This window comes from Phaenicophaeus curvirostris, chromosome 9 (genome assembly GCF_032191515.1).
Source record: "Phaenicophaeus curvirostris isolate KB17595 chromosome 9, BPBGC_Pcur_1.0, whole genome shotgun sequence".
NCBI lineage: Eukaryota > Metazoa > Chordata > Aves > Cuculiformes > Cuculidae > Phaenicophaeus > Phaenicophaeus curvirostris.
Genome location: NC_091400.1, coordinates 1,085,043 through 1,103,145, shown reverse-complemented (window position 1 = coordinate 1,103,145; position 18,103 = coordinate 1,085,043). Strand labels below are relative to the sequence as shown.

At 38.1% G+C, this 18,103-nt stretch overlaps 1 protein-coding gene across 1 annotated transcript in view; it reads right to left on the bottom strand.

Annotated features, from left to right (window-relative positions):
* CFAP58 (cilia and flagella associated protein 58) overlaps nucleotides 1–18,103 on the bottom strand; it is a 55,462-nt gene that overhangs the window by 23,487 nt on the left and 13,872 nt on the right. Inside the window, exons 6-14 of the mRNA XM_069863849.1 lie at nucleotides 17,894–18,031; nucleotides 15,560–15,719; nucleotides 14,185–14,267; nucleotides 12,850–13,041; nucleotides 9,317–9,478; nucleotides 6,311–6,457; nucleotides 2,738–2,878; nucleotides 2,160–2,383; nucleotides 424–535 (exon numbers count right to left, since the gene is read on the bottom strand). Coding sequence (XP_069719950.1) covers nucleotides 424–535; nucleotides 2,160–2,383; nucleotides 2,738–2,878; nucleotides 6,311–6,457; nucleotides 9,317–9,478; nucleotides 12,850–13,041; nucleotides 14,185–14,267; nucleotides 15,560–15,719; nucleotides 17,894–18,031 — 1,359 coding nt within the window. The remainder of the gene's footprint in view (nucleotides 1–423; nucleotides 536–2,159; nucleotides 2,384–2,737; nucleotides 2,879–6,310; nucleotides 6,458–9,316; nucleotides 9,479–12,849; nucleotides 13,042–14,184; nucleotides 14,268–15,559; nucleotides 15,720–17,893; nucleotides 18,032–18,103) is intronic.

Genomic DNA, 18,103 nt, shown 5'->3' with positions numbered 1-18,103 from the left:
TACCTTTGACTTCATGTCTATCCATTCACCAGTCTACCCTTTCTAATTCTGGCTTTTCCCCTGTGTACATCTCCCTAATTGATGAGGGTAGGATTGTTTCATTCCCTTATCATCCTCTTTCTGATCATTCACGTTAAGGAATAACTCCCTTCTGAATTCACCTTATACGTTCTTATTCCCTTTAGCATTTGACTGTCTCTTTACAAATCCCTCTGCAGTTTTTCATTGAGTAAGTGACACAAAAATAGCATTGATTGCATTGTACAGGGAAACCATTCAGCAGTTAACCATTCCACTGGTGCTATGGAAATTTGTCTGCCTGCCTTCCCATATAATTTGCATAACAGTAAACAAAATAGGCTTTGTGTTGCGTCACGGATCTGGTAATATGGGCTTTGGGTACTTGAAGTGCTGACACATCACCTTTAATTTTCTCCATCTGTGAACATTCAAGGGATTTTCCACTTCTTTTTCCAGAGTTTTGCACCGAGCCTGTTCCCTTAACAGTTCCTTCTGTATGTGGTGAACCTCCTGTCTTAAGACGATAAAACAAAAAGACACACTGAAACCACATCATTGAGACTAAGGCACTAAAAAACATTAAAACATTAACAGAACTGGCAAGGAGATTCTTGTGATTAACAGTCAACCCTGATACCACTATGCAGATGGAACCATAAGATAACGCAGACCACTCACTTTAGAGAGAAAGTCTCAAAAAAGGACTTTTCATCAGTTCCTGGGCAATCTACTGGATCTCACTGCCCTCATCTTCACGTGCACATTAGGGCCAGGAAGGCAGTTAATTCATCTATCCTGCAAGTTCCCCAAGGGGAGAGGTGGTAGAGGATCACCACGTGCCTACAACCCCCACCAAACCTTTTTCTGCTAAGCTCAGAGTTGCATTTAGCTCACTAGGGAGAAAACAGCATTTTCTTAACTGTAAGGTTGGACAAGGTTAGGGGGGAAAAAAACCCCACATCTCTAAATGGCAAATCAAGAAAGCTAATTAGCAGCACAAGTGATAAATGGAATCTTTCGACAGGCAGTTTTCACGATGGTTTTGGACTTCATTAAAGCATGCGATTGCTGCTGCATTTAGCAAGAATTGATCCACCCATCATGGCATGCATCGCACCATACTTCAATACCATCCCTGAGTTTCAATATAGTAACAGACTTTCAGCTGAATGCATTTGGGCAGCAAGTTCGAAACCTATTCCTGTCTGCAGTCAGTCGATGAAAACTGCAGCTGCTAATGTTTTTTGCCTTGTTCTCTATTCTGTTACATCAAATCAAACTGGCATAATTCCACTGAAGTCAATGAGAATGCCTGCGGATTGAAGTTAACTTGCTCCAGTGAAAACCATAGAATTATACCGATACAGTTAAGTTAAAGACCTCACCCAAAACTGCAGTAGCTACATCGAATCAGTATGACTGTTATCTGCTAAAAACATAACTGCCAGTCCTTACAAACCAAGACTGATACTATAGAAAATCGCAATAGCTTCCATCAGCAAAGGACACTTCCAATACTGGAGTGTTTAAAAAAAAAAGAAAAAAAAAAAAGAACGGAAGCATTAAGCCAGAGAAGGAGGAGATAAATTAGTCTGGGGCTATTACACTTCCATTTTAAAGAAACACAACCTTCAATAAAAATTTAACTAAATCTTTCTCACAGAGCAAGTTTACATATAAATCTGGAAGGAGAGAGCTCTGAAAATGTGCAGGGGGTTGTTATAAATATGTCAAATGTTCCCCAGCCTCTGTGGATTGTCTAATAAAAAGGCAGTTCCACTAATCTGGGCCTTGGGTACCACTAAGTGGCTCACTGAACTAAGAACACCTTTTCTGCTGCTGTCTGTCAAGTTTATTCTGTAACAGTAACTCACAGTACAAGGGGAAATATGGAAACTATTTCAGCTTTGGCCAAGACGTCTTTTTCTTCCTTTCCTCCTTCTCATACCTTAATTTTTTTAATGGCTGATACATTGTGTGAATTTAATCCAACCTGTGAGGTCAAACCAAGCAATCTCCTTCCCCAATGTATAATGTTTGTCAATATAAATCTTTACCGTCCACAAAACATTTTCTGTCTCAAACACAGAATCCTGGATGCAGTCATTATGGAAATCCGTTCAATCAGTTTTTTCTACCTGAGCTCCTCCACATTAGCCGCACTCTTGCCAAGCACTCCCTTCTCACGCCGAAGTTTTTTGATTTCCAGCTTGAGAAGTCGGATGTCTTCCATTCTCTGTCGATATTGTGTTTCACCCCTGTTTAATATGGACTGCTGGATTTTTATCTTTTCATAGAGCAGAGCCACTTCATCATTGCGCTGAATGAGCAGGGACCCCAGGATATCTCTCTCGTTGATAACCTAAGAACAAAGGGCAAAGCAACGATCATGGTTACAGTTTCTCAGTACAACTCCAAAGTGTTGCAACTATATTGGCATCAGTCAAAATCACGTGCATTACGATGTTTCACTGTTATTAATAAAAGAAACAGGGCAAGGGCCTAATAGGTTGCCCTATGAGAGCTCAGTCACCCAAACAGTATAAACTATGTATTCCGTTCACTTCAGTATCTTAACATTTTTGTTTCAACAGCACTATAAAAGCTTTAGTAGTACCACATTTACAGTAGTTGAGAATGTTGATCTTAAAAATACACTGGACAAATGAGGAAACAGAATGCAGTGTGTTTGAAAAGCTAAATCAAAGATTCCTACCTGCTCAAATTCCTTCTTCTGCTTCAGCCTCTCAGCATCAGCTTCAGCAATGATTTTTAGGAGTCTTCTCTCTTCTGCCTCCTGATTTTCTATGAAGTGTTTGGTTTCCAGAGCCTGTTTTTTCATCTTATGCAGTTCAGCCTGAGGAAGTCAAAGAAACTGTGCTCAGTAACAACTTCCCATTACATAAACTGGGGATTAAGAGCTAGAATTTTAATAAAATCTCACTCATTCTTTTAGTTTCCTGAGAGGTACCCATTTCATTTGTTGTTGAGAACAAACCACTAAGACAAACAAGCATGAAGACACGTAAAGAAATGTTGTAAAGAATATTTCAACATTGTTGTGTTGTACACAGATATCTGAATGAATTTTTACCTATGACAACTGGTCCAAATCATAATTCAGAAGCAACTCACTTAATAAATTATTTTTTTATTATAATTAAATAGGTTGTATTTGGAAAGCTTTTCCATGGTGCTGTTCTATTACGTAAATCTAGTAGACATAAGTTCAAAACCAGGCTGGGATGTGAGAAACAACAGCTCGTCTTCTGGGAAGGGCCACAGTCTATGCTATGTAATACAAATTACCATCAACCCAGCAGCCAGAATTTATGGAAAAAGATGGTAACTAGTCATGGAAGAGCAAAATAAAGAGCTTTAGCACACCTTTAGAGGATAGGTAGACAAAGAGGACTGGGAAAAGAGGGGCTATCCCTAAGATGAGGAGAAGGCAGGCATTGTTACAGTGACTGCACACCACTAAAACTAACCCTGGAATCTGCCCAATAACCCCATTCTATTGTCATCAACTCTATAATTCAAGGAACGCATGTACATAAGAATTAATGAGGTCTTCTTGGATTATTAGAAATTTCTGTCATTGCTAGGCAATTATACTTAGAGCCAAGGTGGAGCTAGCTGACCATTTCATTTTCACAGCTATGAAAACTCTGAAGCCTTGACTCAGACCCTGCTGCAACTCTAACCCTCATGAAAGATGATGTTCAAGTTGCCTTTCCAGAAAAGGCATCATCCAAAGATGAAAGAATGAGGCTGTGATGAAGGCTGCACCTGCAAAAACATTGACTTAAGACAGAAATAGTTCCATCATCATAATAAAATAGCTTTTTCCATTCTTATTTTCTTTAATAAAATTCTCATTTCACCACATGTGCAACACTCATATCTCTCTTACTCAGTTTTGGGTGTTCATTAGAATCCATCAGCTGAATAAAAATGTAATCAGCACTGTGAAAAAAGCTGTCTACAAATGTAAAACTGCTCATGCATTTGGCAGTGCCGGATAATATTTTTTTAATATATCAAAATTCTACATTCTCCTTATGTCAGAAAAAATATGAGTTGTAAACAAGAAGTGATATTAGATGTTGGCAGCAAACATTCATATAAACAAATCTCCTCACTGGAATGCATTACATTAAAATAAATCTAATCTGCCTTGTACAGTAAGAACATAAATACTTTAAGCCACACGAAGGCCCACAAACTAACAGGACTTTCATCGAGATTAAATATGCTAAAAAGTACACTATGAGGGTCTGCATACACTAGGTAAGAGAAAAAGAAATGAATAAACACAGACATCGTGCAAGCAGAAAAATGGTCAGATCTGAAACTGCTGTAAATCAGCACAGCTCATTTGAAGTTGGTTCAAGAGTTTGTAAGAATAAAAGAACAGCCAGCAAGAAAGAAGAATTTATGTAGGATCTATGCCAACCTCTCAAACCAAATTCTTGTTTGGCTTTTGAAATATTAGGGTAAGCAAAGAGGGTTTGGGTTTTTTTTGTTTTAAAGGAAAACATTAATTTTGTAAAAGGTATAACTGGGCACAGAATGCTGAAACTACAACTAGTTGGAGGTTTTACACCCAGACATGAAAAAAAGACAGAGGAACATCCTCAAAAACATAAAAAAGCACTTGACAGCAGCTCAAACCTGGAGAGCCATAGTTCCTAGCAGCTTTCAGATGTGTACTTTTTCAACATTGGGATGCTTTGTCAAACCAGTCTGATCCCCAAGCCTGTACGGAGGCCAACTGAAACCAAAAGATGGCATTGCATTGACTTTAATGGAGCTTGGATCAGGCGTCCTCTGCTTCATTTTCCATGATTACACCTTTTTAAGACCTCTATGCCAGCTGAGGCAAGCATAAATCCAATGTCTTTATAATCGCATTCCTATGAATCTGAGTCCTTCAAGCTTTAGCACATTCTTTAAACTGATTTCCCGGGAATAGCTTCTTGCTTCCTTCACATCAGCACAGCCAGGACAAATTGAAGCCGGGTTGCTGCACAAATAATTGCATCCTTTTGTGCCCGTGTCAGTCAGCTCCCTCTTTGAATTCTCCTCTGCTTTAGTATTCAGCAGAGACACTCAGGTAGAAGACCACAATGCCCTGAAGCTAGTCAGTAATGCGATGTCAGTGTATGGACACATTTGCTAGTGAATAATTGAGTGGGTAAACCATGCAGCAATCATTTGTTTGTCAAATGGATGGCAGACAGTTCTGAGGTGATGAGGCAGAATTGGGGACTAATTAAGGCAGAAAGCTGCACACAGGAAAATGAGAGGCTCTTTGACCGACAGAATATCACCGATAGAACAACTCTGAGACAGATCAGGTACAAGAACACAAATTCATCACCTTTTTACAAAGCTCTATTGACATTTTGTCATAACTGTAATGTGCTGAGAGAGGCTGAAAACTCAAGGAGTCATTGCAGCAGAGCAATAAACTGATAAAAGAAAATAGCGTGGGAAGTGGCAGGGGACTTTTCCTTTTGGGGGCTGTTGTTTGTTTCCCGATTTGGGGGGTTCTTTATAACGCTTAGTGAAGAGAAAAAAATAAGCTACTAACTCCTTAAATCTTTTAAAAGCACAACAAATTAGGTCGAGGTATCACCACAAATCTAATAGCTTGTCTAAGGATGGGCTGCAGCCAGTGCTGAGAAGAACCACCACAGCTTCAAACTCAGATTTCCTTTGATTTAAAGCAGATTCTCACTGCTTTATACCACAATATTAAAATAACATCCTTTGCAGAGGGACCTGCTAAAAGGCACTGCTTAACTCCCAGAAGACTAATGCTTGCTAGGCACAGAGAAATACAAGATTGTGAAGTCTAATATAGCGGGGTTTGCACTTAAAAACAGCAGAAAGCAAAAAGTTTCTTTGAAAAGAAAAACTTGAATTATAAAGTGTCTATATTAAAAAGTTTGCTAGAATTAGGCTATCCCCAAAATCCACATTTCTGCAAGCCAAGTGGAACTGTTTAGTAAAAATGTTCAGTCATTAAAAGAGATTTAAAGTTTCCAAGAGACAATCCAAGACCTTTCTGATTATAATTATAGGCAGAGATTAAATTTGCCAGATACGCAGAATATTTATGTAACTAATACCTCTAAAAGGTACTGAGATCTTGTCATTCAACTACAGAAGAGTTCATTAGAATACAGCAACACAATTACCACAGACCAGGAATACAATGCAGTCTGTGAAATCATGGAAACCATGCTTTGTAAGATGGTGCATGTGTAAATGCTCTTACTTTCAATGAGTTTTTCTCCTTCTCTATTTGCTGATGTTCAAGATGTGCTTTCACAAGGGCTGCTTCTTTCTCTGCAATGTCCTCTTTCAGTTGTTCCACCTCACGTGTCACAGTTTTCAGGTTCTCCTTTGTTTCTGCCATCTCGTCCTAAAAGGATAGAAGGGTGACCAGAGAGGGACACAAAAAAGAGCAGTTTTGCAATTGGGAGTTCAGGCTATTTTGATGTTAGAAAATGTGACCCAGTGCTTGACAGGAGATCTGTTGTACATACAAAACATTAATTTTTAATCCAACCGGAAAAAAAAAGTAGTTTAATTAAATGACAACTTTTTTTATGCCAGCATGATGTTGCAGTAAAAAAGCCTTTAAGAGATTCATTGAAAAAAATAATAACCACCAATTATGAGGATAGCAAAACATTTAAAGTGCCAGACGCACAATAAGAACTCGCAGTCAATCCCTATTAGTAAGATTCTAACCCTATCCATCTGTTTCCATGCTTCTAGCAATGTATTTTTCAATAAAGTTGCAGGGAGTTGGGTGCAAATGTCTGAAGAGAAGCTGGCTTTGTGCAAATGAACACACCCATAAGCAAGATACCTGTATATCTGCAAGGGAGTACAGGAAATGCTTGTCTCCATTTTGCTCCATTAGGTGCAAGGGGGGAAAAAAGGTGCTCAGAGGCTGAGGAGTCTCTTACACCAAACTACGTAGCCTATATTTAAGCTCAAAACACAACAAAATGCCACTGGGATCGGCCAGTAGGAATACTTCTACTCACAGCATATAGGAGCCTCTCCTATGAAATTAAGAGTCTGTTTCAACACATCGCTGTGACAGCACATGTTGGGACATGAAAAGGAAGCTAATAAATTCAATGTTTAGACAGACATGATCTGCTAGATCTAATCAAAATAGCTTTAGAAGCTACTGCTCCTCTGCCAGAGGCTGCCACCTCACAGAAGGCTTCATAACCTTTCATGTCAATACACGTTCCAGGACAAAGCCAGGGTATCTCGGAGCTCTTTCAGCACTGTCCACCATGGGTCTGGATTTACTTCACAATAAGCAATATTTTCTTGCACGAAATGCTTACCATAGTTAAGCACAATCTTGAGTCACAATAATCTTTGCAAACAGTACAGAGAAAATACTGTTTCTGAGGTCTGTCAGACTACTAATCAAAATCCACTGATTCCACATAAATTAAATAAGCCAGAAAAAAAAGCATAGCAATATGCCATTAGGCCCAGCTATTTGCATGTTCAGTCACTCCAGTGAATGCTAAAGTCATATTAAAAGCCGTCTTTGCTAAATAGCCTATAAATCACTTTAATATTGTAAAAGATGAGGAATATTTTAAATATGGTGGCCAGACAAATACCCAAATACATTCCTAATACTGTAATTACTGAAGAAAAATAGGAACACGCAATTTTTGCAAACAGGTCTCCTAATCGACCTGCTTAAACAAATGAGCTCCTAGCACCAAACGAAACATCAAGGATAAAAGCATCAAACGTTTATCTCATTAACAGCCTGCCAGTATGCCTTTTCCAAGAGATTTTACTGAGCTGAAACCTATGGTATTCTGGAGACCACTAACAAGGTGGGTAACAGGGGATCTTTCCATACTAAGCAATCAAAAAACACTTATATCTGGCTTTATCTAAACAAGCTTGTGCAAGTTGGTTGTACTTCCCACAAGGAAAAAGAATTTACCATAATTTTTAACACAACCCTCTTTTTGTTGTTTTTTGGGTTTTTTTTTTCATGGATGGATGAATTGTTACTGAATTATGAATGGCATTTTTTCACTGCTATACATAATACAGCCATGGGCAAAAGAAGTTTTTAAGTCAGCTATCTTCTCATGCAGGACTTGCTGAAGAAGTTTCACAGAAAGCCTACTAAGTTTTTAAAATCTAAACACCAGCCTCTAACAACTGGAACTGTGAAAAGCATTGTGTATGCCACCACACAACACTAAAAACCTGAAAAGGCCAATGAGTTCATTGTTTCACTCAGCACATAGATGCTGGTTCTTTATAAGTAAGCAAATTACGTTTTATATTTAAAGAAAAATAAAAGGCGTCAGTGTTGTGACATTTTTTACCCTTATTTCAGCTAAAAGATAGCTTGGGAGCAGCAAGAATCCCAAAAAAGCTTCCCATAGAAATGTCAAAATGGTTCATTTCTAACCAAATGACAAAGTTGGATAGGAACTTGGACAGTTCATTCCCATCTGCTTCTCAAGCACCCATGTATTCAAAACAGAGTATAAATCTGTAATGGCCTAAATATATATATATTTGTGTTATAAATCCTTATTCTGAAATAACCCAAGGCTGTAAATCAGAGCTATCCAAGGCTCCAGATGCTGCCAATTGCAATAGAATTTGTGTAGTGTTTTAGATCTTCACATCAGAATAACAGAATGCATCCATAAAGGATCTCTTCTCTCCCCCTACTATTGTTAGTGAATGGAGAGAATCCTTGTCTGAGGAAAATTACACTCCCCAAAAGGAACAAGTGAAGTGGAAGCATTAAGTTCTGTCAGAAAATTCCACTTCAGGTGGGAATGTGTTCCCTCAGTTTTCTAAATCACAACTCACAGTAACGTGCATACGCATTCAGGGCTAAGTTGACAATCTTATTCCCCCTATAACCTATATTTTCGCTACATCCACACAACTCCTAACGGGGTAAAACAGAGTGGAGCCAGGATGGAAAGGAACAAGTTTCTTCTCAGACAAGGTTTTTATGATTCTGTAGCTCCAGTGTACAGTGATTTCATGCATGGTTTGAAGCAGGGATATTACCACATAATGACTGTGGACTCCTATTCCCAATCCAAATACAAATTGTCCAGATAAAATGTCAGGGACCTAAAACATTCACTTCCCCAAACACACAGGAATAAAGAAAGCAATTCTGCCATTTTAGATCTGGGAAAACGCCAACAAGAGTAGACAGAGGAGCAGAAGGAAAACCAAATTATTCTACCTTAGCTTCAATCAGATTTTTATTGTAGAGGTTCCTCTCTGTTTTCATAGCTTCATAGCTGTTCTGTTGCTGTTTTAATTCAATCGTTGACTCTTCTATTTTCTTCTCATAGTCACAGATCTGCATTTCCCGTGTTTCAATATCTTTCAGGTGCTGGAGGACCTGGAGCAGAAAGAAGGAAGTGAACACAATTAAACCAACATCACAAGATCATAAGGAAGGGGCTGAGTTTGTGATTTTCTTCTTGGATGACAAGTTCAAATCCCTGTGATAAGGAGTTTCAGCTACAGCCAAAACCCACTTCAGCCCAAGTACAAGTTTAATCTTTCTGGATTGCTTATGTGGGACAAAATCTTATTTTAATCTGATACTGAGGTTTTTTTCAAGGTCAAAACTTAGAGATGTGCACATATTTGATTTTAAAAAATCTACTGAAAATATTTCCACTGAGGAGATTCAACAAAATCAACATAAACAGCTTTCATCAAGGATAGCCTTAGGTTATTTATAGGGCAAAGCTAGACTTTGTATAGTTTTGGGGATGTCAGCTGTATAATGCAAGATGAATAAACACAGATACACTTTTCCAAAAAGACCTGCATGTACTCCCATATTGTAACAACCCATTATTTTTTTTAAATGAGCACAAACTGTTGATGTATAATTACAAAAATAAGAAAGTTAACGTAGCTTTTCCTTGATCCAAATAAGCAGGTAATCACCATTACTTGCTTCTAGGAAGAATTAGAACTAATGATGTGAAGATTACCTAAAGACAATGGAGCATTGTCAACCATAGAAATACAATGATCGCATGCAGTACCAATAAACAAAGACAAAAAATTTTATAGACGCTTGCATTAAATAACTAGCACCCTGACAATACATAAGAATTATTATTTTAAAGAAGCAAAACCACAAGTAGTTACTAATCGCTATGATTGGCTTCCTAAGTTTTTTTTTTAAGAAGTAAAAACCTTCCTCCTACCATACAATATTGACATTTGAACTAAGCTTTATGTCCATATGTCAAAGCAGAATAATAATAAAAAAATGTTTTCATCAAATAGTCAATAACTGCAAAGTTATTGACAATGTTGTCCCTTGTTTAGGAGTAAAGCCTTGTGAGGTCTAACTATGAGACAGGAGCTTAATGAATTGATCATTCTACCAGGTACCTCCAACGAACTTTGAATATAGGAGATAGCTAAATATAGAAACTTTTATTACAGCAGCAGGAATACAATTCCAGCACATTTGTAGCTCACTGCAGAGGATCCCAAGAACTGCTTACAGTGCAATACAAAAACATAGTCCTGTTTTATAACCTACTCCTGCCTTTTCCTTTTCTGTTAAAGCAACCTGCCAATAGTAATAGCAGGGAGAAGAAATCAATAAGGCATGTTTACTCTCTGCACTATGGAGATCATAGGCTGAAGCAAGATTTGAAAGTAGGTCACTGCATTCCTAAGTCCTTTACTTGCTTTTGGTACAATATAATTTCAAGAAGCTTGCGGACTAAGTTTTCAGAGCTGCACTCACAGACTGGACACTGACTTTGCTTTCCATTAATGATTAAGCCCAAATAATTCTCCCTTATAAACACAAAAAGATACACACAACGTTTCCCAACAGAGCCCTATGGGAGGCTAAGCATCCTCAGTTCTGGTGCAGTTGATAGCACGCTACACCTCTCACATTCGGCAATGAGGGGGGAAAAAAGCTAAGCAGAAAGCATTTAATATTCAGTTTTCTTCTGTACCCTTTCATTTTTATCTGCACGTGTAACTATCATCTATGGCTGGTAGCAAGTTTAGTTCAGTGAGCCTACTGAAGGTCTCGGTAATGGTGCTCTCCTCATTTGCTTATATTTATTTAACCACTCCAAGAAGCACTGCCAGGGTCTTGATGATACACCTGTTGAGCATTAGGTTTTCCAAAAGATTATATGAATTTTAAAAAGAAAGCATATTTTTTTATTTTCCTGGAAATGTTGTTAAACTGTAACCTAAACATTGTAAATGCCTTTTTTTTTTTAAAAAAAGGCATTTTTTTTAAAAAAAATACTAGTGACTGCTTTTGTGATCTCTCCTAAGGCACAGCCAAGGAACAGAGGAACACTTCAGGTGAGACTGAAAGATATACTTCACTGCTTCCTTTTCAGCAGCCTAAACATCCCACAGGGAAACTAAGATTTCATAACCTAAGAATTTCTACTCCAGCAAAGAAATACTCCACCAACATTTGTAGCTAAGGAATGCCACACTACAGAAGAAAGTGCAAAAGATTTTTTATTTTTTGTGATGCCTAATCTAGGACTATTCCACAAGTGACTCTTGCTTAAAAACGCTATAAATGAGCAGTTAGCCTGTCCAGTAATTACAAGGGCAAATCTAGCATGAATTCTTACCACTAAAATCTTTTACTGTTGTGGATCTAACTTTGCTGACTCTGTTCATCAGTTACTCAGTAGCACTGATGATTTTGAAAGAAGAATTCTGCAGCTTTATAGATTCTGCCCTGCAGTAAATAACCAGACAGCCTCCAGAGCCAGCATAGCTCTGTCTGCCTTGCACAAGTTCCAAGAAGTCTTTGGACTTAAATGGGTTTGGCTCTTGACCAGCTCTTAAACAATTCAGAAGGCACGCAGCAAGATCCTTCAGAGCCAGCTTCATGGCAAGAGGTGATGGAAGAGCATTGACCGCCCATGCGATTACCACCCATCAGTAGCTCATTCCTCACCACCTCTGAAACTCTCCTGTAGTTTTGCCAGTTTCTCAAGTTACCCATCTGCACAGGACAACGGTGAATCTAAATATTACCTACTGGGCAGAATAATCCTGATACTATGTCCTCCTTCTACCCTATGTTTTGCCCCATCTTATCCTTAGAAAGAATAATTTCATGTAGGGAACTTCTGAACCTTCAGAAATAAAGCTGTTCATAATAATGGGCAGCAGGTAACAATTTTTATGCAGGGTTTCTCTGCAGTTGTTCCTGGAAAACTTCTATTTTGCAGACTAGATTGAACACACGCACATGTTTTCACGCACTGGGAATAGTCCTTCAAAGTGCTGAATCTCTCACAAATATGTTGAGCACTGTCAGCTCTCACTGGCCCTGAAGCAATTTGAGGACACCAGTAGTGTGCAAGATAAGATCCTTTGGGGATAAGGCAGAACAATCAAAGAGTAATTTCCAACTGCATATCAGAGTTTCAGTTGTGGGATAAGAAGTCAGAGCCCTTGATCTGAACTCCAGCCTTAGTTTCATTTCCCAAATGATTGCTGCATAGGAGAAATACATGGCTGTACTCAAAGTCTCTCATAGAATACACACCCATTGATGATGTTCCCTCAGAGAGGCCTGAAAGAGTAGTGAGCAACATGCCCTGACAAGAAGAAATACTTGTAAACTCTCTGAAGACCACTGATCTAAAGACTTCTCCCACCAGCACATTAAGAAATTAACATATCTTTAGAGTTTTGAGAGTAAGACAAGAAAGAACCATTTGCACAGAAAGATGCTCCAACCTTCTGTTTGAGCTCATTGGTTTCATTGATGAAACAATCTCTCTCCTTCTCCAACTGGTAAATAATCTTCCTTTGCTTCTGAGCTTCGTTCTTATAACTTTGGATTTCTTGTTCCAAGTTTCTCTTTGACTGTTCATGGAGCTTCACCAAATTTACCTGCTGCTGACTGTCGTTGGTGGCCTTGAGCAAGTTCTACAGGGAACACAAAATAATGACTGGAGCTGAAAAGGCAACAATGTCACTATCAGAGCAACACACCATTGCCTAAGGGCATCATAGACTTCCCAATGTTATTACCCCTTATCTAATTTGTTCAGTTGAAATACTTGAGCCTGAAATCTGATTTTGAAAAAAAAAAACTCTAGCAGAGCTGCTGAACAGTGCTTTTTCTGATTTGAAGTTAAAATGCTAGTGTCCATATTAAAAAAAACCCAATAGGATTGGTTACAAGTGGGTGTAACTAATGACTGGAAAAATCTTAACAGCTTTAAGGCATTTAAACTGTAAAGCATGTCAATAGCCAGTAAAATAAAGACAAATACCCTTCCTTCTCCTGTCCTAAATAAAAAGTTCAAACTGTAAATTAACCAAACTTAGTTTAAGATTATGCATAAGGATTAAACAGAAAACACCAAGATACTATCTTTACAAAATCTGCCTCCTGGTCCCACTTTGAATCTTTCCTATACAAAACAGGTATTTTCTACCTGACAAACCTGAGCCTTCGCTAGAGCCAAGACACAGAACAGTGAATCTATACCAAGTAAAGCTCCTCAGAAATCATCTTTTCGCATTGAATTTACTAGATTACACTTCAGGAACGCGCATAAATATGAGGTGCTATCCTGCAGTACAAGAACCTTGGACTGATGGAAAACAGTCACAATGAGAAATGGACCTAAAAGCAAGGACTAGTATTAGCACAGCCTGCCAAGCTCCTACGTGATTCATCAACATTACAGTTTGTTCTTTTACTATCAAAGACTTAGTTTGACTAGATCAATATTAAACTTCATAAACATCACAGATGTAATGAAACCTGTGGATAACAAATAACAGGCTTGCAATAAAGGTGAACATATGCAGCATTTTTTAACTCCCTGATGGCTTATATGTTAAAGTTTACAAGTCTTTTGAGTGTTTACGAGTACTAATGCTATTTTAATACACAGGAAAGAAGCAATGTAAGCATCTGCTTAAGGAAACCTGAATGCTTTACTTGGCATTATTTGTTGTAGAACATTTTTGTGTCAGTGCGGGTGTTGAAAATACAGACACTTCATTCTCAAGCCATTAGATTTGTTGATCATTATTATTATACCAACACAAGCTCACCTTGCTTAGCATATCCCTTTCCCTCACAAGCTCATTTATAGCTTTCTTGTCAATCTCCACCTGCTTTTTGGTAGCTTCCAGTTCTAGAAGAAAAAAAGGGAGGAGAATAAGCCCTGGGTTCAAACAGTACAGCTGTTAAAAGTGCAGAAACAATTTATTGACTTTTTTAAATGCCTGGACAGTTCAATTAGCTGCGACCAGGTTTTGCAACCCCAGGTATCAGCTAATAATGTTAATTCTTGTTTGGGTACTTAAAAGCACTCAGGCTCAGTAATAAATGTTATGAAAACATTATATTTGGATGTTCAAACCAAGATACCACAAAGAGCTTGTATTTTCAGAAATCACAGAGCACACTGAAAAACAGAGCCTTTTAAGGAGCTTTAATGTGAGCATCTAAAAGCCTAGGCACTTTCAGAAACAAGGACTTTCAGAATTATGTGAGATCCAGTTCTCCTTTGAAACAGTGAAATTCTACTGGATTCAGTAGGGTTAAAACCACTTGCTATGTGCCAAGATTAACACCAGATATATGCTATTAAAAAGTTATTAAAAATTGAAGACATGTTTCCCCTGTATTTGAAAGCTAATTAAAATCCACTGCATTAAAACTGCAGCTCATGAAATGCAGTACTCCAGAGTGCTAAGATGTGTCAAATATTGCAAACAGAGCACCACCTTAAGCAGTACTAGCAAAATATTTGTGGGAAAGCTCTTCCACCCTCACAGACACGCATGAAAACCCAGATGCGTGACTATCCACAAGTACATTTATATGAAAGGATCTATATCTCATACATGCAATGTCTTCAGGATGGAAGCTAGAAACAAGGAAGAGCAGGAAGAGACATTTATGCTAGTATTCATTAAATTTGAACCAAAATGAGGTTTCTAGCAAAGGGTCATTTTTTTCTGCCCCAAAACGTAAGGTCCCAAACTCAAATGTTCTGCCAGCTTTAAGTATTATAAAGCTTTAGCATCAACGCTGACCACTGAAGCCTCTAACACACCAGGACTACATTTATCACCTTGCTTGCACATAATAACTTCTAGGCTTTAAGTATTCTGCAGAATTAAAGCAGGAAAAAAAGTGTCCCAACCATGTCTGAGCAATGAAGGTAATTGAGGATGACTCTATGCGATGTGGCATAAACCAGCACACCACAGTTCAGCTATGTCTGTTTTCTTTTCACCCCACATATACTAGATTATGAAAATTCTGGAATCCTAGCAGGTTTCTAATATGCTGCTGCAGATTACAACTATCATTTATACAATCTAGACACTAAAGGAGACTAATCCTAGCAGGAGAGGGTAGCCTGAATGAATAAATTACAAATAAGAAGACAGATCCATCCATCAGTTAGACACCTACCTCTCTCCAGTCCAGATATTTTATTTTTTAGGGTGTTTCTCTCATGTCCTGCATCAACTTTTTCCTCCTGTGCAACACGCAGCTTATTCTGGAGAACATCTCTTACTTTGTTCAACTTCGAAATTTCAAGACGCATCTGAGTCACTTCATCTTCTCTGGACTACAAAACAGCAAAAAGGAAAGAGAAGAGAAAGTACCTACAGAAAGAAAATGCACCTCCCCTTGGTGCATACTTATTGAATGAAATTCAGGAAGCAAAGGGTCACCTGAGAGAAGATAATTTGCTAATTGCTATTTAAAATAATTTAAACAAAGCCAGCTAGGGCAAGGAAAATGATAATCAAATCTGATGTTTTAAGGCTGAAGATGATCAATAAAGAATCCCCAGCTGCAAACCCCACACAGCACTACTCAATTAGTCCTGCAGATTAAACATGGGTAGCTCTAATTTTCTCTGAAGTATTAGGGATAGTGACTGTGATGAGAAAGGTGTTTATAGTGTGGTCTGGTTTCATGTCCCTAATAGCAGGCATTTGTTATTCTATAACATGTGGCTCTAAAGAAAAAGAAAAATGTAGGGTTCATCTCATTTGCTATACAATTAGAGGAGAAAATAATAAATCAAAACACTACATAAAAATTAAGGAACTGGCTACCAGGAAACACAACCAATAATCACAACAGAAATTTGTCCCTTTCCTTTTAGGATGTAAATATATCTCCCTCATATAATTCAGTGCCACTGTTAGGTTTTACAGCCCTGACACACCACAGCGTTCCACTTATAGCCTCAGCTACTGACTCTGTAAGACGGTGAATCCTGCTAGGTGAGTACCTTCTGGGAGGATGTGAATCTTCTCAGTTCTTACTGACAATAACTTTCAAGGGATTTATGAATGCTTCCACAATTCAGCTTGCCCAACACCATAGTGGAGGTACTCAGCACACTGCAGCTTCAAACTGCAAGCCCTGTGCCTCCAAAAGGGACATCTCAGCTCATGGCTGGGGCACTTAATCACTTTAACAATTGGCTTGATTACTAACTGGGCAGTATCTACTTTTTGGTTCCCACAACTCCATGTGCATGACACCACAAGTTCCATCAACTTTGATCACAGAATCGAAATCCTCCTTTTGACACTCTAGAGCCACAAATGTAAGTCACATTTGAACATACTGTTCTTAAGTTTAAAAAAAATGATGGTATTGCTAGGAGTAATGATAAACCCAGATAACCTGGAAAAGACACTGATTTGTTTCTCAAACAAAAAAAAACCAAAAAACCAAAAAAACCAACTTTCCATCTGCCTAGCAAAATACAACAGAAAATGAGCTCCTATCATATACCCATTAAGGTTCCAAATCAGATTCTTCTGTGTTACGTTGCTTATGAACTGAGCTTTTAATCTGTCAGTGTTAGTTTTTATCATTCTGACTAACAGTTTCCATTTGAAAAAAAAAAATTAAAAAGCTCTCTATTGGCAAGCAACCCTTTTATTTAGATGAATTATTTATACTCGACTAAATCTTGGTAAGATAATGGTTATCTACCCAAATTTTCTAATGTTTAGTGTTTTAACCCCAATGATGATATAAAATGCAAGATATGGTAGACAGAGTAATAACCTCTAACACCTATATATTACCCTTTATCACAAGTGCTCTCAAATACCCTAAAAAGCACATGCAGGAATCATTTAATTCATGCCCAACTGAAACTCCTTCTAAGTGGAACAAAACAACTGTTAAACAACATAAATTCAGGCAAGAAAATCACTTATCTAAGAAAGTAAACACCATCTTGGTTACTTATATTTAACTTCCCTGACTGATACTATGGTGGGTGAAATTCTAATGTTGGAAGCAAGTCCCTTCACTGGAAGCCCTCCAGGCCACTGTCATTATAATTTATTACCATTTTTCAATGGGTTTTGGCAACATTCAAATTATTTTAATCTCTGTAAAAAAGAAAGTCATAGCTCTTATCTGAAGGTCTCACAATCGAAAAAAAAGACCTTATGTTTCTCAGAAAGTGCCATGCACCCTTTATGGACATGATGTGTTAAGCATTTTGGGTTACGTGTTTTATGAACCAGCTCTTCCAGCAGGAAAGGTGCTACACTGTCAGGTGACAGGGCTGGAGGCTGCACTCTGGTACTGCCACAGAAAGAACAACAGCCAGATATATTCCTAAAAAATCCTCTGATTTTCCCCCAAAACTACCCATCAGGGGCTGTAAGTACAAGAACTGAGGTTATCCCTTTTCCAGGCGGTAAGACTTGGATATGCTTCAGTGATAGGCTTGATAGGATGTGTGCACCTTCTGGTACTCACTTTCAATTCTGCTGTCTTCCGCTGGATGTTCTGCACCATCTCGTCAAGCATCACATTGTGCTGCTCCTTCTCTCGCATAAGCTTACTATTTTTCGTCTGACATTGCTCGAGTTCCTTACCAACTTTTTCATTCAAGGTCTATTAGATTAAAGAACAATCCTATCAATTCTTTTTAATGTCATTACAATATCTACATATACATGAAGATAG